The sequence below is a fragment of the Podarcis melisellensis genome (assembly GCF_964234715.1).
Source record: "Podarcis melisellensis genome assembly, chromosome: 5".
NCBI classification, from domain to species: domain Eukaryota; kingdom Metazoa; phylum Chordata; class Lepidosauria; order Squamata; family Lacertidae; genus Podarcis; species Podarcis melisellensis.
Window position 1 is genome coordinate 48750116 of NC_138537.1, and position 24005 is coordinate 48774120.

General features: G+C 37.8%; 1 protein-coding gene across 4 annotated transcripts in view; it reads left to right on the top strand.

Moving 5' to 3' along the window:
* VTI1A (vesicle transport through interaction with t-SNAREs 1A) overlaps positions 1–24005 on the top strand; it is a 227548-nt gene that overhangs the window by 26708 nt on the left and 176835 nt on the right. For 2 of the 4 annotated variants that reach the window (XM_081912142.1, XM_081912140.1), the window contains exons 4-5: positions 15878–15955; positions 21764–21784. In XM_081912142.1, coding sequence (XP_081768268.1) covers positions 15878–15955; positions 21764–21784 — 99 coding nt within the window. The remainder of the gene's footprint in view (positions 1–15877; positions 15956–21763; positions 21785–24005) is intronic. The other 2 variants (XM_081912143.1, XM_081912141.1) reach the window with 1 other exon arrangement.

A 24005-nucleotide genomic window follows, 5' to 3' on the forward strand; every position in this document is an offset into this window, starting at 1 on the left:
GGATATTTTATTGAATTATGTTCATTACACATTTATTTTATTGTCATAAATAGACTTAGGTAAGTTAGTGTATTTTTCATGTATTTTATATCAACTGTGTGGTATTAACTTGTAAATGTATAAAGATGTTTATACATGTTTATACAGACAATGACCATTTTGCACACGGGTTTCATTCCTGACCCTTGCACATGCTGGTGAACCTTATGTAAGCCCACTCTGTCCCGTTATACCATGCCCCCTTTTCCGGCCACTTCCAAGTTGCAGAGTTGTGTACGTTTGCAGTTGCGTGTCAGTTGGATGTGTGTCAATTGGTTGTTGCTTGTACAGAGAGAGATGGTGGCACCCCTCCCCCCTCAATAAATGTCATTAGCCAGGGTGACCAAGGCAGTTTCAGTGCCACGTCCAGACCTGAAGCCAGACCAGAATGGATTCAAGTACAGTGGAACCTTGGTTCTCGAACTTAATCCGTTCCAGAAGTCCGTTCAACTCCCAAAACATTCAAAAACCAAGGTGCGGCTTCCAATTGGCGCAGGCGCCCTGGAAACAATAATCAACAGCTGCATCAAATGTTCAGCTTCCAAAAAACTTTTGAAAACCAGAACACTTCCGAGTTTTTGGCATTCAGGAGCTGATTTGTTCATCAACTAAGCCATTCAAGAACCAAGGTTCCACTGTAATCAGCTTCCTCCAAATATGCCTGAAGCTGTGCCACCTCCAATGTCTCATGCACCTTACCCAGAAAGGAGTTATTTATCACTAGGCAATAGTTTGCTAACACTTCTGAGTCCAGGGAGGTTGTCTTAAGAAGAGAGCACAGAAATTCCTCCTTCAAGGCAGGTGGTACCCACATTTTACCTGTGTGTCAAGACAACTTACAACTGTATCATAGAAATAGTTTAAAAATAGTTTTCAAAACAGTACAAAAATAGCTGAAGGTTTTAAAACAACACAAAATGAACATCAAAGAGACCTTTTAACCCACCTAGAAAAGCTTGTTGAAACAAATGTCTTTAATTGTTTTCAGAAATTACAGGCCATATTAGTTGTTGTTGTTGTTGTTTAGTCGTTTAGTCATGTTCGACTCTTCGTGACCCCATGGACCAGAGCACGCCAGGCACTCCTGTCTTCCATATAAAGTCATCCAAATACATTAATAATCCGAACACATACAATATATAAAAGACTAGATAGCCACCATTGAATAAATCAGGCAACTTTAGATTTAGCTTTATAAATCTCCCCTAAATACCCCAAAACCATCTTGGTAGTTTTGGGAGAATCATCCCTCAACAAATATTCGATTACAGACTCTTTGTAAATCGATATTTTCAGCTGTAAAGAAGTCACAGACCATATTTCTACAGGTACGTTTTCCCTCAAAACAGTGTCAGCCACACTGAAAGCCCTACTCTGAGTTGCTGTGGAGTGGGCTTCTGATATTTTGGGGACTTTATTCTCCTGCAGACCAGTGACCTACTTGGTATGTAAAGTAAGGAGTCCTTCAGGCAAGTTGTTTCTGAGATGCATAGAATCTTATATGTTAGTACCAAAATACTGAACTTGGCCTGGAAGCAGATCAATATCTGTGTTGATATAAAATATTCTTGGGTCAACAAACCTCCCCCTTTCACACACCTGGCTTCACAGGATATCTCCTTGTGTGTTAAACCATAACATCCAAAATGACGTTGTAAACGGGGATAAAACTCTGAAACTAAGCTAGGCATATAAAGGGTGCTTACTCCTGCTCCAAGTTGCATGTGAGCTGCACCATTGTCAAGAGAGTTTTAAGAAGTATCTGTCCCACATTTAGTAAGCAGATTTTGTCCAGACTGGGGGCAGAGGATGCAGGAATCACTATGTGACAAAATTATTGAAAAAGTAGAAGACTATTGTTATGTAAAATTCAAATAGCATGTAAATTCACATGTACATTTACTTAATAGAAGTCTGTGGCCTTTTGTAGATTTGGTACTTTCTATCCTACATGTAGGTAGCACATTTACCAGTACCATACAACTTTAAATAGTGCTTTTTAGTAGTATATTGTACCTATGTATGTATTTTACTTTTGAGAAAACATTTTGGACCTGTGACTTGATGTATGGTTTGGGCACAGCATCATACATCTACAAAAACCTATGCCTTTCCATGTACGAAAAGTATGTGTAAATCCAACTGGAACGTCACTGTGTTTGTATTATGCATAACATCTAACTATTGTTGATAGCCAAAAAACATGTAAATATAGGGCAATTTAGTTGGTGTTTGCTCTGCTGTTGCATTTTATAGGACTGAGTTTCTCTGCAGCCCCAAAGTGCAATTGGTCATTAGACCCCCAGGTCTGTTTCAAGTGTTGCAACTTGCTAAGCATTTCACTTCTGTCGCATCATTACAAATAGGGGTGCTAAGACAGCTAATGCATCAGATTCCCCAATATGCAGCATAAAAAGGAATATTTGTAAGCGAAAGAGTTGTTTTATTTCATTCTTGTTCCTATATTTAAGCTCACTTGTTAATTATATGTTTGTTGGCCTGCCAAAATGTAGCAAAAATTGCAATTAATGATCTATCTGCTAGGTGTCAGCAAAGGTTCTTTTTAAAGTAACATTCATCCATGCATTCATATGGATTTGGTTTCAAGTGGTGTGGGGGAGTGAAATACCTTTAAACTGGTTGCTAACTGTAATACTAGTCAAAAGCTCCTGCTCTCAGCAATGCTGGAGAGATCATTATAGCATCTGTTTGACTGAACACTGGGCTATTATTTTTGTTTTATAGTTACTGTATATTAATATCTATAAAATACAAAATGAACCAGCAAACACAATAATAAAATAAATATCTTACAGCTGCAGCAAGTTAAAATTCCCATAGGCTGTATTATTATTGTGATGATGATGATGATGATGATGATGATGATGATGATGATGCCACTCATCTGACTGGGTTGACCAAGCTACTCTGGACAGCTCCCAACAAAAAATAGTAAAAACACAATACAACACCACACACTAAAAACTTTTAAAAATCACATAACTGTTTATCTGTTTGACATCTGCTGGGAGGGCATTCCACAGGGCGGTGCCATTACTGAAAAGGCCCCCTGCCTCTGATTTTTTTGTTTGTTTATCGAGGTTGACAAAATGTGCTGAGATTTGGGAAACTACAGATATTAGTTGTTTCCTAACATTTGTATCTTGATTTTCCTCTCAGGAGCTCAAGGCTGTGTACATTGTCGTCCCCTTCCCCTTTTTATCTTCTTAATAGCCCTGTGAGGTAGGCTAGAGATGGTTGGTTGTTCAGACACCAAACTTGTGAAACTGCTCCTACTAAAGTACTTTTGGCTTGTTGTTATTTATCAGCATTGCCAAAGCTTTTGCTTATTTGCTTTGGTATTTTTCTGTAAATATCAGGACTGTTAAATGTTGCAGAGAAAGCAAGGAGGCTGCTTTTCTGACTTTTACCTGATCTGTGAATGGTGTTACATAAGAACATAAGAAGAACCTACAGGGTCAGGAAAGTGGTCCATCTAAGCAAAATCCTGTTTTCACCCTATGTCTATGGGAAGCTGGCAAGCAGGACTTGAGCTCAATAGCACTCTTGCAAAGATGCTATAACACAAGCATTTCTGTTGTGCAAATACTTTTCAGTTTAGGAAGGTGCTAACTATATTACCTTTGGTTCAACAGTGGTCACTGCTGTCACAGTTGCCTTTCTGCTGGGAGAAATGTGTGTCTACCTGTCCTGGTTCTCTCACTATCCTCCTTTGCAAAGGAACAGCAGACATTTAATCACTGCATCTAACCAGGTGTCTTACCTTGCTTCAGAATTGCTGTCACAATTTCTAGTGTGGGTCTACACTGCAACAACCATACATTAGTCAGAAATAAGCCCCAATGAATACCATGGAGATGGTTCCTTGATCAGTATGTACAGGATTGCAGCATGAATTGGTTACTCTTAAAGTTGCTGCATAGGTCTGAAAAACTGAATTTCCAAGCTGATGGGAAAATATCACTCCCTTCCACACCGTATCTACTTAATTCCAGAGTGTGGAATACAAGGGAAGGATATCAAGTGGATTAGGACATGGGAGATCAGGGTTAAGTTCAAAACTTAGCCACAAAGCTCACTGTATGACCTTGGGCCAGCCTCTCTATCTAACGTACGTCACCCTAACCCATCCCCTGAACCACTCTGCATTTTGTAGTAGTTTATAAAGTGCTATGGAAACAAAAACAACAGTACTAACATCTTAAAGATGGGAATAAAAACATGGCATAAGCTTTTTTGGGCTTATTACAAAAGTTTATTTAATAATATGCTTACTAGCCTTTAAAGTGTTTTTAGACTATTGTTTCATTCTTGCTGTAAACCTTGGCAAATTGGCTAACCTCTGATTGAAAGTGTACCATAGGAATGTACCCATCAGCATACAGTAAGCTTGTGGCAGAGAGGATGGATTTTAAATTAGGTTTCAAGCTCCTTGGCTACACAGGTTTGAGAGAGTGAAGATAGCACAAGTGTGGTATAGTGGTTAGAGTGTTGGACTAGAACCTGTGAAAACAGGGTTCAAATCCTCACTTGGCCTTGGAGCTCATTGGGTGACCAGTCACTGCCTCTCAATCTAGCCTCCCTCATAGGGTTGTTGTGAGGATTAAACATGGAGGAGCAAAGCCATGTACCCCACATAGAGCTCCTTTGAGGAAAAGGTGGGATATAACTGCAATCAATCAATCAATCAATCAATCATCAATCAATCAAGTGTGTGTAAAGACAAGATTCTTGATAATTGACTTCAGAGAAAGAAAATGAGCAGTGGAGTAAACTATTACCACAACCAAATCTTCATAGCCACCACAGTCTTTTATCACAGGTTTGAGCAAGAGGTATCATGATGAGAAACACTGATCCTCAAAAATAAAGGGCTTTAGCAAGTGTAGGTTGCATCTGCCTCCTGAATCAGGAACCTCTTTTTGTTATCTAGTAAGATGAATCCACAACCAAACAGTAACTTCAGCCTGTATAAACTTCCTGTGGGGGGAACAGAGAACCATGAATCTCACCTTGAGCTGTTTGGAGGATGCGACAGTCATGATTCCCATGCGACAGTCATGATTCCCATGCTATCCTAACAGCTTAACATAAATTCTGTCAAACCCCATCCATTTTGTAAAAACAAGAGTTTGTCCAGTGGTGCTTGCTCATACAAAAAGGATGGAGGTCAGTGAAGCCAAAGCAAATTAAACAGCAGGACTGCTCAGGAATCAGACCCACTTCTGAGGCCCAGCTGCTTAGGTGTGGCTTTCAAGGAAACAGCTCTGAGCATGATCTGAGATTATTTTGCATAGGTCTACCCCGCTACTAGGTCTACCCTGAGGCAGACCTACCAACGTTGTACTATAGCTGTGTGCTAATTCCTGTTGGAATGTCTTCATGGTAACAGGAGGGGGCAGGAACTTGTAGAACAGCTATGGCTAACACTAGTAAAATGCCGGTTTTTCACTTAGTTATTCTGTGTGGAGGACAGATGGGAGGAACCTCTGCCTATAACAATAGTTTTGGATTAGGATTGGATGAGCAGTGTAGAGAGCTGATTGGCCAGAGAGCAGGTGATGTTTTGGCCTTTGCAGAATTCAGACAAAGCAGCAAGCATTGTTGTAGATTGAGAACAGGCAGATATTATGTCTTGTGGGTAGTAAAGGTTTTTGAACCTCTTAAATTCACCCTTGACACCTCCATCGTGTTTCCCATACCTCTCTTTTCTTATTCATGGGGCCCCTCCTGACATCCTTTATATACTTGCTTGTTGAATAACTTCTCTCATCTTCTTGTGTTGCCCAGTTTGTCAAGAAGAGGGGTGGTTGTATTATTTCACAGTTACAAAAGAAACCCTCTGGAGCATATATTTTTCAAGTGCCATATGGAGGCTGGAAGAGGAGCGACAGAATATTGTAGAATATATGGAATGGGAAGTGTGACTTGCTGTCTTTGTTAATCTCTACCACTCTAAAAAAGAATGCTGTGGAGAGGTGAAATCTCTCCAATAATGTGATTATAGTTATCAAACCTTATACATTACTTACTATTAAGATATTAAATAATTTTATTGGAGGTGGAAAATGCAGTGGCTTCTATTGCTTTGAAAAAAATTGTACAACTTCTGTTAAGAGAAAATTATTTTATTTCTGTAATGGAAGCAGAAAAAATAGCTTGATTTTTGACCTTGTACACGAGCATGTTGATGAATGTATGATTGTTACATAAAGTTTATTTTTAAAAAATCCCCATATTATCCATTAAGCAGGATGCTAGTATCCAAGGTCGCTACCAAGAAACTAATGCTTGTGTGAAAATGTTTTAACTATTTAATGTTGCATTTTTCATTTCTGTCCCTCATCAGTGATTTATTATGATTTGGGGTGGTGTCTTTCTATGTGCTGTGGATTTTTTCCCTTATATTAGGTAGCAATATATCTCAATATTTTCTCTTTAGTTATTTATAGAATTTCTATAGCTCCCTTCATCTGAGGATCACACATATTTCTATTTATGCCTGAAATAATGTTTTAGACAGTATGTAAAAAACACTAGTGAAACACAGTGGATAACTGTAGATTATACTGGCTCAAGAGTTGACTTTGCCTTGTAAGAAGCTTTCTTTTGAAGCCAATAGATTGCTTGTTAAAATCTAATTGCAATGGGTGACAAGTAGCTTTGGGAGTGGGGGAGAGCCACAGCAGAGGATGGGTGATTTCAGATGAGTCACAGCTAAGGAGAGAAGTTAACCTTCCCCTCCCAAGCTCACCTCTTTCTCAAGCCCCCCCCCCCATCCTCCACATCAGTTAAGTTTTAAAAAAACTATTCTATTGGCTCCCACAGAAGGCTTCTTTCAAGTGTAATTGTAGTCATGTGTGTGTGTGTTTTTATTGAAGGTCATAGCTGGGATGGGGAGTTTTAACGTTCTCACCACTGCAGTTAGGACTAAAAAGCCCCCCTCCCAGCTGAAAGTACGATTGGAAAAATGTTAGCTCTCCTAGTCATATAACATTTTAAGAAGGTTCCCTCCCTCTTTCTGGATAAAAAGCCTCAATATTCCATAAGGTTTCCTTAGTAGATACTTATATTGCCCTGTTTATTTTGCATATATTTCTAATCCAAAAAGTGAGAGACTTTTGGCAAAGACCTTGTGCATTCAGTGGTTGCTCTATTTCCTGTGTCTTTCCTGGACAGGGGCAGTTCCATCTGCTTGGTAGGTGCAGTAACTTTTTTTCAGGCTGAATGTTGCTGTCCATTTTGGGTAACTTTCCTGAAGGAGCGTCTCCACCCCCATTGTTCAGCCCAGACACTGAGATCCAGCACCGAGGGCTTTCTGGCGGTTCCCTCATTGAGAGCCAGTGTGGTGTAGTGGTTAAGAGCGGTAGTCTCGTTATCTGGGGAACCGGGTTCGCGTCTCCGCTCCTCCACATGCAGCTGCTGGGTGACCTTGGGCCAGTCACACTTCTCTGAAGTCTCTCAGCCCCACTCACCTCACAGAGTGTTTGTTGTGGGGGAGGAAGGGAAAGGAGAATGTTAGCCGCTTTGAGACTCCTTAAAGGGAGTGAAAGGCGGGATATCAAATCCAAACTCTTCTTCTTCTTCTTCTTCATTGCGAGAAGTGAGGTTACAGGGAACCAGACAGAGGGCCTTCTAAGTAGTGGCACCCGCCCTGTGGAACGCCCTCCCTTCAGATGTGAAGGAAATAAGTAGCTATCTTCTCTTTAAAAGACATCTGAAGGCAGCCCTGTTTAGGGAAGTTTTTAATATTTAATGCTGTATTGTTTTTAACACTTGATTGGAAGCTGCCCAGAGTGGCTGGGGAAACTCAGCCAGATGGGCGGGGTATAAATAATAAATAAGAATTATTATTATTATGTATGCTTTCTTGAGAGTAAGCCCCATTGAACTCTGTGGAATTTTATTCTGAGCAGATATGCATAGGATGTGCTGTAAGTAAATGATTGGGTAGAAAAAGTCAATCTGACATAATTCATCAAGCATTTGGAACTTCAAGTAAAAATGCTACGGGGTTTTTTTGTGTTTTTTTAAACCAAACATGTTGAATACAACTTTATTTTGACAAAAACATACAGCTGATCAATTCAATCTGTTAGAATTGCATCACATCAATATAGAAAATAATTTGCAAAGAAACCATAGGTGAGTTGTGGAATATTATATTTTGAAATATGCCTGCTTTTTTGTATATGTCCCCTTATTTGAGTAGTCATTGTGTGAATTGTATTAACCAACAATAATAACTTAAGTTGAGATGTCATGAAAGTATACCATTCCTCAGTTATTTGGCTGACTGCTGGAAATATATTGAACCAAGATGAATGGGCTAATGCGCCATCTTATTATTATGAACACTGCAGAATACCAGTGATTAATTTAAAGCATGTGATATGGAAACCTAGAACCAAAACTGAATAGAAACGAACAAGTCTGAATTTTGCTGTACAGATGTGGGTGGCTGATAATTTTGGGCACCTTTCCCCATCTACATCTCATTTACTTACTATGTGGAATTGGTCATGTGCCATGAAGATTGTTTCTCTTCCCCTTGCTCTTCCCAGCTTTATGTTGTTGATGTAGCTGTATAGCTAGTAATTTAACAAAATACTGTCCACCAGGTGTGGGAAAGAACTGATTGTATTGTAATACCAGATTGTTGCTTAATTCATATGCAACATAACCTAGCACATGGAAAGTATTATAAATCTATTTACCATGTGGCTGGTCTGATGATAACATTGTATTAAATTCCCAGGTGAAGCAATTTAAGCAATTGCTTTGCCATGTGTGGCCCATGGAAATTAACTTCTCATATGATTTAGTAATAGGCTAACTTCATTGTTATGCTCAGATTAGTAGTTTAGCAGAATTCTTATAGTTGTGGCTACATGTACTCTGCTACACATGTAAAATTACACACTGGGGTGGTGCTGCAGATCACAGTTCTTAATTAGTTTAAGCTGAATTAATTCATTTCATTTCTAATTTAACTGTGTTTGCCTGTGAATATATTCAGTTCAGTTGGGAAATGTTAAGACTTGGGTCAAGCAGACAGATTGTTTAAAGCCAAATTGCCAGACAGAACTGAGCAAGTGTATCTGTTTGAACAGGGCTTTAAGAGAATCAGTATGCAAAAAATCCTGTTCCTTTACCAAGTGATGTCTGCCTGGAATCAAATTGTTCCTTGGTGTAAGGTCTGTGTATTGTGGTACATTTAAAGTAGCTACTGGAATAGTCTTTGAACAGTCTGAGCCTGCTATCTGTGTTTGTGTGGACTTTTAAGGTTATGGATGATTATAAACCAGACTTTGTGGCTTCTTTGCTCTGTGTTCTGAACCTCATAACAAGGTATAGAAGGTTTAGTATCCAGAATTATGAAGCCAACGTACGCAACTGCATTAGGCTTGTTAAATGGTTATTACCATTTTACTTCCGGATTTGAGGTCACATCTCACCAGGTTTTAGCCCACTTCTATTCGGAATCTGAACTTGGTGTAAATTTTCTTCACCATTTGGTAGGATGTATGCAATAACTGACCTTATAAGCTATTGCACACACACCATGGTAATGCTTGTAAACTTTTGTGTTCACCAAACTAAACTATGCCTAGAACTACAAAACTCAGCCAGCTGACCAATCCGTTCACTTGAGGAGAGAGAGCATGGCTACTTCTAGGTTGATTTCTTTGGAAGGGCAGTGAATAATGTCTCAAATCACCTAGATGGTGCTGTACATTTGGTAGCATTTGAGTTTGCAGTTCCAGAGAGTTGTCCTAAAGACTTGGCTCATTTAGCGGGTATCTGCTCGGTTTTCTTAATGCTTTAAAAATACTCTTGGTAAGCTGAATTGAGATAACCTTGCCCCTTTGCTGTGCAAAACTATACCTTTCTCTTGAATTATAAGCAAATCGTATGTGTATTTCTGTGCCTAGTAGAATTAAGCAGCACTTTTGTGCTCACAATGCATCTTGCGCGTGCGCGCGCAAACACACACACACATAGTCAGGAGTGCTGGGACGGGACTTGTGTTTGACAGCCCTTTGCTGGGCAGAATCTGTATATAGGAACTCTTAAGCTCATATCGAGCTGCCCAGAAAAGGAATTGGATTACAGAATCTGTAAAGCTTCTGTCTCTTCCAGAAACATACATATAAAGTAGCAGTAGACAGTGGTAACTGACAACTAAGACTAAAAATGTTGACAATTTCTTGATTTGCCTGGTTAGCTTATGTATAGAAGTCATTAACTATTTATAAAATGCATTATGAATTGGGTTCCTTCAAACTGTAGCAGTGTGTGTGACATTTTCCAGCACAAACTATTATGCCTGCATTTGGCTACAGTACAAATTTACACTCAATACAGAATGGTGAAATTAGGAGCATAAAGCACCTTTTATAATTGTTACAATAAAAGTGAAATCCTATACATGTCTACACAGAAGTAAGTCTAATTGAGTTTTTCTGGCTTACTCCCAGTTAAGTGGGTATAGGATTGCACTGTAGAATTTGTTCTACTGCTATTTCTAGCGATGATCTGTTTCACTTAGGGGTGCTAGTAAGATTATTTGAAGTTATTATTTTAAAGACAAATGAGAGTACTGTATTGATATTTTAGCTAGATTCTGAGAGAACAAATGGGCACTTTAGTTCAAAGGCCTGGTCTTTTATGTGATCAATTCATTTTGGGATGAAATTGTGATCAAAAGTAGTATCAAATTATTTATTAATGAATATGGCAGAGTCGGACCTAATTGTAGTCAAAAGGTTTAGTTGTTCTATAAAACTGCTTCTTTTATAATTGAGAGAGATCATGATAATAAAGGGACTGTGACAATAAATGTTAGCTTTGCTATTGATGTAGATTATATTGAACTAAAACAAATTTACAACAAAATCTCCATAGAACACGAAGCTCTGTCAAAACAATGTAATTTTTTTTTGCAAAGTGAACAGATTTCTTTTTGGATAGATGCTGTTTTATAAACCCAGTGACCACCTCTAGGTTTTAGAAACTTGGGATAAGGCAGACAAGTGCCAGAAGATGCCTGAAGAATTACTACATACATTTTTTTAAAAAAATGAAATTACTTGTTGCTAGTGCTATGTTTTCTTATCTGTATAGCAAAAAGTATATTTCAAATCCAGGGGTCAACATATTCTGGTTTAGCAGCCAGCATTACTTTTCGTAGCTGCATATTTTGTTGGCACTCACAGAGGAGCTCCATGGCTTCATGATCTCTGTTGAATCACCACTGCTGCTCCCATATGTCTATGTGAACTTTTGCACTTGGAAGCCTGTTCTACTTTTGTAGAATCCTAGTCAGGGTTTCAAATTGCACATGGAGTGAACCTGAGTAGAAAAGGCTCTCTGCTTGCAGATGTTCAATCTTCAACATATGGAGAACTGAGGGAGGACTAATATTTTTTATTGATGATGATATCTTTAATTTATTAATTGCTTTCTACACAATCTACTCAATGCAATGTACCATAAAAACTGGGGGGAAACAGTTAAAAACTGAAAAAAACAGCCAATGCAACTAAATCAATCCAAATTGACCCTCCTGGAAAAGACCCATTTAGCCAGCTAAGAAAGCCTTTTGGAACAAACATGTCTTCAGCTGTTTCCAGAAAGTGCAGGTAGTGGGAGCCTGTCATATCTCAACAGGAATGCTGTTCCACCGAACACAATGGCCAGACTAAAAGCCCTGTGCCAAGTTACTGTGGAGTAGGCTTCGGATATCTTTAGAGCTTGCAGCAGAAACTTTCCAACAGACTGTAGTGATCTACTGGATATATAGGAGATATGGTGGTCTCTCAAATAACCTGTTCCTGAACTGTATAGGAATGTTAATACTAACACCTTGGTCTGGTTGCAGACTGGGTGTGCAAATCTTACAAGCAAGGTATGATACGCTGGTGACAGTTTGTCCCCACAATCAACCTAGCTGCTGCATTTTGCATCAGCCGCAGCCTCTTGCCTAGAGTCCCACATAGAACACATTGCAGTAATCCAGCTGTGAGGTTGCCAGTGCATAAACAACAGTGGTCAAGCAATCCCATCCACGAACAGCCAGAGATGCTTTAGCAAAAGGCCCTCAAAGCCACTGAGGCAGAAGTTGGCAAAAGGCAGTCTTAGCCACTGAGGTTACATGTGCATTGAGTGACAGAGGTGGTTTCAGGAGTGCTCCCAAACTACACATTTGTTCCTTCAGGGAGAGTAAGACCACATCGAGGGCAGGCAATCTACTAATTTATTGGAACCAGTCCCCAACTGCATCCAGATACTCAAGGCCATTCCTGCTTCAGATGTAACAAAGAAATATAAATAGGGGGATGATACCCAAGTCTGACACTTTGCTCCAAAACTCCTAATGGCTTCATGTAGATGGTAATATCCCCTTTCATGCAGTGGTAATCTCACGAGATGAAATAAGTACTGTTTCAACCTTCTCCAAAGCCCAGCATGATGAAATATTCCCCAACCCTTCTCACAGGAACTTGGAGAGGGCTGGGTTATTATTTCATGTCACAGTAAAATATACACCTGTCTCTGAGGTTTCTCCTGCTAATGCTGGGAGGTGTATGAACATATGAAGCTGCTTTAAGCCTATTCAGACTACTGATTCATCAAGTGGCTACATTCTAGTTCAATACCATCTACTCTGACTAACAGTTGCTATGCAAGGTATCAAGCTGTGTCTTTTCTAAACCTACATCCTAAGATTCTTTAAGCTGGATATGTGGGAAATTGAATCTGAGACCTTGTCTATGCAAACCACATGCTTTATCACTGAGCTACAGCTTCCTCCCTTTTATGTTGGAACCTGGTGGAATGGCAGTGCCTCTGACAACCAGGTTCATAGACTTGGTCAAATCTCCTTTAGTCACAATTGAATTTCCATGAGCCACCCAGTCACAGTACTGAACCCAAGCTACGTGTTTTTTGTTTTTTTAAAGAGCCTGCTTACATATGACATTATTCATGTCCAAAGCAGCCACAATGTAAGCCAGGGTCTGCCTTGGAATTCTTGAGCTCTTACTTACTTCGTCAACCCTTCATTAGGAATTACAAATTCTTGAGCTCTCCTTGAGACAAAGAGGATGCTGGGAGGAAATTATGGGAGGAACACACCGCCTGCTTTTCTGAATCTGTCTGGGGTTTTTAAAAAAAATATCTCATGTGTAATTATGTTTACTCATCTTCTTCTCAGTCCCTAGAGACAATTAGCCACTCAAGAAGAAATAATAAAATAGATAGACAGGGGGCAGTTAGTGGCTTCTGCTTCCCTGTGTGTTTGCCTGTTATCCCCTCTGGCCTTTACTACTTTTCTCTGAGGGAGCTTTTGAATTCTCAAGAGACAGAGCCTGTTTTATATGTGACTTGCTGTGATCAATGTAATGTGTATTTAGGCTGTAAGCCTTGTGCACACATGCAGGCATGCACACATGCACACACACCCATTTTCCTTGATGCAAAAAGCACTTGTTCCTTTCCAAACCTGGACAGTGAATTAAGAGGAAGTTAAACTAAAATCTTTCCCAGCTCTCTTTGTGTGTGCACATACAAGTATACTCTGGCGCAGGCTTGAAAAAGCACACACAGTTAGTCCACTTGCTTAATGGGCAAACCTATGGGCAATGCAGGCTATTTTCAGATCATTGTGGTTGCATATCTGTAATGGCACAAATACCATTGCTATTGGTAGCTATTGACCGTGTATGGTTAAACGTAATCTTAAACTGAAAATCTTAAATGGAAAAGAAAGATTGGATCATGTATTGACATGCATTTGTAACTTCTTTCCTTGTCTGATGTATATCAAACAAAAAATAGGATAATATCATAATTGAGCAATCTATGCCAATTTGTTGGCTTTTTGGTGAAAAAAGAGAAAAACAAAACCCATCTCCATATGATATTCTTGCATACTGCAGAGTGTTTTAGTCCCCCATAGTGATGAAATGAATAATTTAAACAGGCAGCTCTGATACCACAGCCTCTTTAAAGGTTCCCATTTCCTTTAATGCTGTAGAGACTGCTTTTACTTGGTTAATATGAAACTGCTGTGTCTGAGATATCCAAATAGTAAAAAGGGGGTAGGATATGCTATGTCCATTATACAAGTTCTATGGTTTGTATGACTAAGGCTTTAGTATATATACTCTGTTGAATACTAGGGGTTTCATAATGTTAAGGGTGCCACAAATAACCATTGAAATTAAAAGAAGTCTAAAACTTACCGTTTACTTGCTAGGTGAAGTATTAACTGCTTTCTCATTTGGCATTTTGTTTGTAAATTGATTGGCTTGAAAGTTTTTCTTTTGTCTTGAAAATTGAAAATTGATACACTGTATCAGATTTGAATTCAATATATGCATTCAGATTGAATTGCCAGCTAAATCTGCAAACCTGTTTTCAAAGAAGGGAGAAAAATGTAAAACATTGGAAATAAAATTAGTTTACATTCTGCATTTTGAATTCAAACCTCAACTTTAATCTCGCTTTCAAGGGTGGGGGGCACCAAATTGTAACAATTAATGCAGTGTGGTAGCTTGAGTACAGACCAGTTCACATGAGGGCCAGGAAAGAGTGAGACCTTTCAAATATTGTGCTTGAAAGTTTAGTTTAAAGCTAGCTTTTCCCCCAGTGATGTTATAATTTTTCAGTTTTTATGTAATAGGTTTTTCATATGCTTGGCTACTGAATGCTCTTACATGCTCAACTTTCATTTGGCATATTCCCAGAAGCTAGCTAGGTGTCTTGCATGGAAAGCTCAATGTTAGGATTCCCCAGTTGCCTCATACACCATGGGAAAAGACCAAATACATCAAAAGGATTTTGAACAAAGCTGCAATTTTTATCACATCTAGTTTAATCCAATAAGAATTGCCCGGTATGATGCCTTGCAATCTAATCTGTGTTAGTATCCCAGTGCAGGAGGGAGATTGTTTAATCATGGATGCCTGCTTCCAATTGAGGAAAAGGCAGTGCATCAGTTCTCCCCATAGCAGCAACTCATGAAGATCTCTTACAGTCCAGTTTAGCTGAATCTCCCCACCCCCCACCCCACAAAAAGCTAACCCTTGTTTGTCTGCATGCTTTCTTCCCTTTTGGAGCACTGAGTTCACTATGTGATTATAATCAACTGGATTTCAGGCTTTGTGTTCGGCCTTTTGAGACGTAGCAGTTCTTTGTTTAAAAGTTTTTTAATACAGTACAGTATAGGAAGGAAACTGAACAGGATAAAAAAAACAAAACCTCCCCCGGTCTTATTGATTTGTTGTTTTGATATTTGCACTTCCATTCTTGGTATAGCTATACCTAATATAAAGATTAGATTGTAATTCCTGCTTGCTCTCCCATATAAGCTCACTTCTCTCTGACCTGGCGTATATCCAAGAGGTTCACATAATCAGACATTTGGTTAAAGAGAGTTAGGGAAGTGTGAAATGACATAGGGATCATTTGGTTTGAGGGAGGGAATTCAGTGAATGAAAATCAGGATTTGGGGCTTGCTCCTATTGAACTTAATGAGAAAAAACTTTTTCTGTGTGTGCTGTGCTTTGCTAGCTTCATTTTGGGGAAGGGATTTAATTTAAAGATCCCGCCAAAAGTGCTGGTAATTTCTGTATTGCATTTGACATCCTGTTGTCAAAACTACTTTGTGATAACTTTCTTTAGAGATTTTCCCATCAAATGGGTATCCATTAGAGGGCTCTCGAGGTTTTGAGATGATCAGCCTTGATAGTGATGACTCTGGAGCCTTGCTTGCTCACATTTTTTCCCCCTTTCTTTTTTTGTTTTACAGAAAAGGTCACGGATTGCCTACAGTGACGAGGTGCGGAATGAGCTCCTAGGGGATGATGGGAATTCCTCGGAGATCCAGGTAGGATGCTAATCAAGAAGCCCTAGTGGGTGGCTGGAGGGTGAAGGAGGTCATTGGCACACTGGGCTTCTCAAGCTGCTCCTTAACAGCATTAGTAACAACTCATGTGGAAGTGATACTGTTTAATGCAAAGCTGGGGTCTTAATCAACTTCAAAATGTTTCTTGGAGATCTTACAATTTAACCCTTTACCTTGTGATCGCTGTCTGCTATCTTTTCGGGGTTTTTTTTTAAAAGGGGGGGGAATCTTTTCTTCTCTTCTTCTTTATTATTTGGTACTTAAGAAATAACTTGAAACACAATGTTTGCCGACAAAGCCAAGGTCTTCACCTCAAACACATGTAAAAGGAATAAAAAATTACATAATGCAGCTTTGATAAGAATGAAGCATAATTAAATCAACACTGGCAGGCAAAACAAATGAAAATGAGCTTTCAGAATCTGACAGTTTCTCTGTTTCTATGTAGGTTGTCTTCTCTGAATCAGATATTCTTCTCTTGAGTAAAACTGCAAATTATGCTCAAAAGTATACCATTCGAATAGATACAGTATAAAATACTAGCGTTTTAAGGGAAGAACTATATGCCTGTTAAATAATCTTATTATGTTCAGTGTTCATTACACTGTAACCTATGTCCTAGTAGGATCCCCTCCATTATTAAAGAACAAGTATTTTCACAGCTTAATACATTATTGTATCTATATAAACCTTTAGCTATAGTTTTTTTTAAGACCTGTTCCCAGGTTTGCCTACTTTGAGACCTTCCTACATGAAGAAGTTAATTCAAACTTGACAGAATTAGATTGAAGTTTTAAATGCCTAATAACAAAGAAATGGTGTGTGAAGTTAGAAGAAAGTCTAAAATTAAAGAAAGTTTCTTACTGATTTCAATTTGAACTTTCCTTTCATAATGTTTCTAATTCTAAAAACTTGGTAATACTTTAATACATTTGTATGTATTAAATTATTGTTTCTTTTAACACGTGGTGTTAGAGAGCAAAGTTCTGTACTTGCCATATGTTGCATAATACATTAAAATTAGCTCGTACACTTAGGATATAGCCTAATTAGGGACCCAGCTACTGCTGATTAAGAACTTTTAATTTCCATTGTATTGTAACAGAGTTATTCTTCATTCTCCTATTGAAATCATTGGGATTATAAAGCATATAACATTGACTAGATTGTGGTTCTGCCTTTATAGCCTACAGCTTCTTAATGTGCAATTATTTAATAAGGGTATTGTCCAAACTCCCCATAAGTTTGAAATATATTCTAAAAGTGGGCATCATTTTCAGACAAAAAACATTGGACATTCAGATACCATGGACAAAGTTCAAACCTCAAAAAAAGAGGTTTAGGCTCCTGGATTCATATTCTATTGCTTGTTTTCAGATTGCACAGTAAATTACATGTGACACCAGCCTTAAAAAAAAGTTATGATAAAAACTCTAGTTTAAAACAGAGTTTATTCTTTTGTAGAATAGTTTTTTTACTTTTGTTCTCAACCTTTAAGGTTGAAAACTACTGACTGATACTTTTTACGTATGTCAGTGATATATTTGTAGATTGTGTATTTATGAAAGGAGGAAGAAACTAATTGAAATTAATTCCAGAAATATCATTCTGTGGCAAACGTTGGTCAAAATATAAATGCAAGAAAACATTGTTTCTTCATTTTCCTAAATATTGACATTATACGTATACCCTAGTTTGCCAAAATTGACAGACTTGTCCTTTTCGGTGCTATTTTTCTAGAAAAAGAGGTGCTGGAACTAAACATGAATGCATCCCTTGTTCTCTTATAATGGCAATGGCGCCCACCTGAGAGGTGCTGGGACTGAGTTCTGGCAAGTTCCAGCTAAATAAAAGCCCTGGTTCTCTTCCCTCTCAGGGATATTGGGCAAATGTTCAATAATACTTTATTTCTTGTTTCATGTTACTAGTAAGACTATCCATAATGAGGAAGCACAATTATTAATCTGTGTCACACAGCTCTTTTGGGGCCTAGATTTAGAAAGCCTTATAGCTTTAGCACCCAAAGGATATATGTAAAGTGTGAAGAATTTCAATATGCCCAATGCTCAGATTCATTTCTGTAACACTAGTGTAGAACACCTTGATTTATATATTAAAAGTCGTGGATCTGTCAAATTCATTTGCTGCTGTTTGACCGTTTAATCAGGTTAAGGTTAAATTGCAGAAATGAAAGTGGTTTGTCCACCACTCTAATCCCCAAATGTAACATAAATCAATACATAAATCACTGAAAAGCAGATGCTGCATAAAAATAACTGTCTTGGGTTTTGGCAAAGTAGGAGTATTGACCTCTTCACACCACCTGATAAATATCTGAATAGAGACTTAGCCAAGAGAGCTAGAAACTTCTAAAGTCAGGGAGCTCTAGATCAGTGTCAGTAATATTAAACATATTCAGTTTTTGAGAATGTGAACTCTGTGTAATACATTTAAGCATATGTGATTGTGAGGAATATGTTACCTGTTGATTCACTCTGTCTAGTGGTGTTTCAGAGTTATACTGGTATAACTTTGTTATTCTAGTATGTATACAGAATTGGATATCAAATAATTTGCGAACGACTCTTAGTTGGGAACAATAAAGAATGTGAAATATTTGAAATTCTACATTGCGGCATTTTGGTTCTGTGCTGTTGACAACATTGTCTAAGATGATTTTCATGATTTGCTGCCTCCTTTAAGGCAATGGCCGACTCAAGATAGGTATATTAATGTATGTAAAAGCTGCTATTCCCAGTCTGTGTTTTTTCTCTGTAAAAAGAAACATCCTTGATAGGGATAAATGGCTTTGGGCTCACTATATTCTGGATTTAGTTAATTTCTTGGCTTTGTGTTGATTAATTTTCTTCCAATTTAAATCGAGTGAAACATAATCAGATGTAGCACATTTTGCAGTACAAAGGCAGGAGGGAAAAACCGGATGGTTCATAGTTGGGTTATCTTTTCCCTCCAGGAGCACACTTTACTAATTTATAGTAAACAATTAAATGTTGTCCATTACACATCACAGAATGAGAATATATATATATATATAAGCAGTGTAGTATTTTAAGCACTCTAGTATTTTCAGCTGGTCTTTGTAATTATGTCTGGCTGCATTCATCAAATCGCTTGAAAGGCCCAGTTGCTTCAATGCAGCAATACAGTACTAAGTTGTACCTTCCACTTAATATTTTGCGGTTACTGGAGAGGGTGGTGGGTCTGTTGTTCAGAAAAAGAAACATATCATTCATTAATAAATTGTTTGCTTGCAAAAATATATTGGGTATTCATTTGGTATTTACAAATTCCACAATTTGATATGAAACTCTGTTTTCTTTCTGAAATTAATTCGTTGGGCTAATGTGAGAAAATTCTTAATTAGACTTTTCCAGTTGGTCTAAAATGGAAAAAAAGTACATCAAGGCAGCATATATGCTACCTATAGAACATAAATATTTTGTGGTGATATGGTTACCTAATTTTTGACAACTAAGCTCTGATAATGTAAGATTTGGACTTGCTGTGCATAAAGTGTGTCAAAACTCCAGAAACAGACCAGGGGGTGAAGTTGGTCAATTTAATTCCCCAAGATCTAAAGGAGGTCTGTATCACTTTATATAGCCCTGGCAGAGCAGATCATTACCAGTCACAAATCTGTTCGTTACATGCCGAGAGTTTATAGCAAAATAAATAGACTGTCATCACAAGTTCAGAAAATTGTGTGTTCGACCCACGATAATGTGTAAAGGGCGTTTAATAGAGTTCAGCATTTATTCGTTATCTGTATGCGGGCAGAGACGGCAATAGCGTTATCAGCTTCTTGGGCGGGGGTGAATTCGGTAGTTCTCCATGTCACGTGACGTGCCTCACAGACGTGCACACACTCTGCGACGCAGTTTTGATTCTACTCACAGCAGAAGGCTTAGCCACAAGAGATTCCACTGGTTCAAACCAGCGTAAACCAGATTTTTTTTTTAGTCTACAAAGGAACAGATTACCGCTTGTATCAAATTGGAAAAAAGGAGAATCTTTGTTTCAGAAAATATGCTGATTATCATAACCTAAAATGGTGGCTACACACATTTTAATGCTGTTTGAATTTGACAAGCTTTATATGGTACATTTTTAAAATAGCAGTTGCAGAATTTCACCGAGTGCCATCATTGTTAAATGGGGGGAAATCTTTTGTTAATTTGAATGAATTTCTTTCAGTCATCATTTAAAAAAGAAAATCTGCCATTACTTAGCTTAGTTGCAAATTCTATGCAGAGCTTAAATTCAGCCATGCAGCACAAACAAGATAGAACATTTTTTTTTGTTGTTTGGGACCTATTGAAAAAACAAATGTGGAGCATTTTAAAACTCTCATTGACTGTGGCAGAGTGTCATGCCCCAAATGGTCTCTATTGCAGGAAAGTAGTTTTAAACTTTGGCCCTTAAAGTATCGCAGCCAGCTGAGGAACGGTGACCTCAAGGGTGGGGGGGGGTGGGAATAGTGCTGCGGGAAGTGAGGGGGAAGCAGGAAAGCAAATGAAAGAGTGATTCCTAGCAAAAGGCTTTAAATTTTAGGGCAGGTGGGATGGGGATGGAGAATGCCTGTGTGTTTACTTGATAGCAGATCCTTGGAAAGCTTCTTTTCTAAAGAGCTATTAACTGCAGCAGCTTGCTTTCCTAGTGATCAGAAGCACCATCTCTTGTTTTGTTTGGCAGCGGTACATCTTTTAGTTTTAGAGTGACACCTAAGGGGGCATCTTCCGTTTCTTCTTTAATTGGAAACTTCCTGACTGTAGAAAAAAAAAGGTTATCTGTTTAAAATTAGTGTATAAATTGGTGTGGTCAGTGCAAAAGTGGCCACCTTAATTGCCAAAATAAGGCAGCCACAATGAGAGCATATTCACCCTTGTTTAGTAGCTAGCCATCTTTCCTTCTGCATTTGTTGCAAGTGAATAGGTGTGCTTCTTTGTACCCCTGGCTAATGTTCTAAATGAAGAATATTTTGAAGTATAACTGACTAGATCAGTTGAAAGGATCCCTGCTACTGTAGCTTTAGTAAAAGTAGGCAACTAAAAGGGGGGAGGGTTAGCAGTGATAATAACTTTGGGAGATAAATTCTGTAAAAGATAGTGTAGTCAAAATTATGTTATGTACAGTCATTCTGTACTATTACATTAGTTAATTTGTTCATCCATTCATTTTTAACATAAGTAATAATATGCCATACTAAATTGCCTAGGCATATTATTATTTTTAAAAGTAGCTGTGTTAAAGTAGAGCAGGCATTTGCAAGATATACACAATCTAACTGATGCCTCAGTAGCCACTTACTATAGTTATTCTGATCAAGATAATATATGATAGAAATAAAAAGGCAGGTGTCAGTACTAAAAAATAGAAAAACATTCTGAAAACTTGTATATACAAAATCACTTCAACTGTACTATCTTAGAAGAGAGGAATAGTAAACTTGTTTTCCCCCTTTATATTATAGACTTCTATGAAGTCATTCCCCTTTATTTCATGATGGTGTCTTAGATGTGGTTTAAAAGAGAATTTCACACTATTCTCTTTGTTTAATGTGACAGTGTGAGAAAGTGATCTTTATTCGTTCAAAAAACTCTGCATGTAGTCTATGTTTAGGTTCTTTTAATGTGTTTGTCTGTGATTTTTAAATGCTAAACATGTAAACAGATAAATTGTCAATGTTAATTCTGTATCCTGTCACACAACTGATCTTTCTTTCCTGCCATTTCTTTCCTTTTTATCTTTTTTTGTGCGTTCATGTTGCAGTTGATAAAATTACGTGAAGAGGTGAGTACTTCCTTGCTTTTTGTTGTCTAGCTTTTCCTTTAAAGCTGGTTTTCCAAATCTGAAGTAGATCTTTTTGGTCATTGTTACAGGGAAATAAGTACAAAGCAAAAGATATTGATTACACTGCTTAAAAATGTTCCAGCACTCTCTTTCTTTCTCTTTCTTTCTTTCTTTCTTTCTTTCTTTTCTTTTTTCTCCTATAATAACTATACACTTACATGGGAATCCCTAGATCAAACCTTTAAAATTAACATTCTTTGATAGCACAAAGAAAGGGGATAATTTATAGACACTGGAAAAAAGAAGGAAAACTACTATTTGATCTCTATTAGAATACCATGATCTAATCAGATCCTGTAATGATATCTGCATCACACAATCTTTGATGGAGTAAATACCTTTATATCCCAGCATTACTATAGAAGGTACAGTGTTAGGGGTGGGGGAAAATCTCTGCTTGAAACAGATACCAGCAATACAGCAGTATGTATACCTGCCGGCATACCAAACAGTATGAAAATACTGCATGCATGTTGAAAATAGAAGCCAGGTAGATGTACACTCAGTCGTGTCTCAGTATTTATTATTTATTTGTGCATATGCTGTAGAGAATGCAGATCAGAGTTCCTTTTGCTTGCACCCTATGAAATGACCTGAAGTGGCAGCAATACGTCTAAGCAGATATGAAAAGCACCTGATGGTCATTTCCTGACAGCCACTAGCATATATTTTTTTAAGGTTCCCCCTCAGTCATATTTTATAGTACAGCAAATGCTTACACTATTATTTGTGTTTTAAAAAATCAAATTACTTTCTCTTAGAGGTTTGGTATAGTAAACGTTGCTAAGGAACCAGTTTTCTTAGGTGGCTGTGTAGTGACACCTCAGATTTCCTAGCAGCGAAAGAGTGCACACAGCAAACTCTGCTTGTTTAGTCTTGCGGTTGGTGGATGACACTGTTGATACAATCTAAATGTGTTTAATTCAAAAGAGGTCAGAAGCAAGGGGCACTTTCAAGTGCTGATGCTCATACTTGGAGAGAACGCAAGCACATGTAGTGCAAGCAAAATTCAGGGGAATTCTTGGTCTAAAGATTTTCTTATTAGATTAAGATTATTTGATCAATCATTCACTTTTGATTCCTGATTGCTATACAACTTGCAGCATAAAGGTTTGATGTGATGACGAAAGTATCACTATAAAATGCAGCCGAACAAGCATGTCCTTGTGTTCTTTTCTAACTTCTTATTATTAATGTAGCATCATCAGTGCTTTGCAGAATAACATAAGCAAAAGACAGGCTTCTGCCCCGAGGAACTTACAGTTAAAATTTTCATGGAGAGAGAATGGAAGGAAGGAAAAAGATAGCAAAGGCAGAGAAGGGAGAGGTATGGTAATAGGAAATATATGGATACTTAAATCACATACTTGGGTTTTATTTCAGCTCTGGAATAGTCCATAGACCATAGTAATTGTACAGTTCTATTTTTTAAAAAAACACTTAACATGGTAAACAAGCATATGAATGTCATGATTTCTTACCTGGCCATCTCAGACTAGGGTTCACCTTTCATAGCAGACATACATTCTATAAATACAAAGCTAAACTTTTTCCTGAATATGTATGCATATTTTTTATAATATATAATTATAAGTTGTAATATAAAGCAATCATGGAAATATATGTGACAAGGCTAATTGTAAAGGGAAAATCAAGGTTTATTAATAGATCTTCTAATTAAAGTGGCTAATTAGATATAGACAATAATCCATGTTAAATTTTAGCAGACTCAAGGGGGAAAAGTGGCTTTTGCTGAATACCTGGACTACTTTTTTGTCAGTTTTTAAAAATGCCTGTCAATGACATGTATTCTGGATTGTATTTCCTTGCTGTTGGCTCACTTTGTAAGTCCTATCATTTTGTCATTTTCTTGCTACATAATATTTTGGGGAGCATATTAAATGCATAGCTAATAAAGGGAGTGGAAGTCAAGATCAAAGAGTAGAATGGGAAATGCAGTGCAAGCTTCACTACTGCAATTTCTAGTTACCATATTAGCTGTAGGATAAGCTGTAAAAGGAGTGGTGTTTTATATAGAGTATAAAATGCACATTAAAGCCCAAATGATGGCTATTGCAGTGATTCACCAAGGTTCTAAACTAGTCAAATAGTAAAACATCAAGGCTTTCCCAATTACAGTTCTCCTAAGGAGGTATGATCT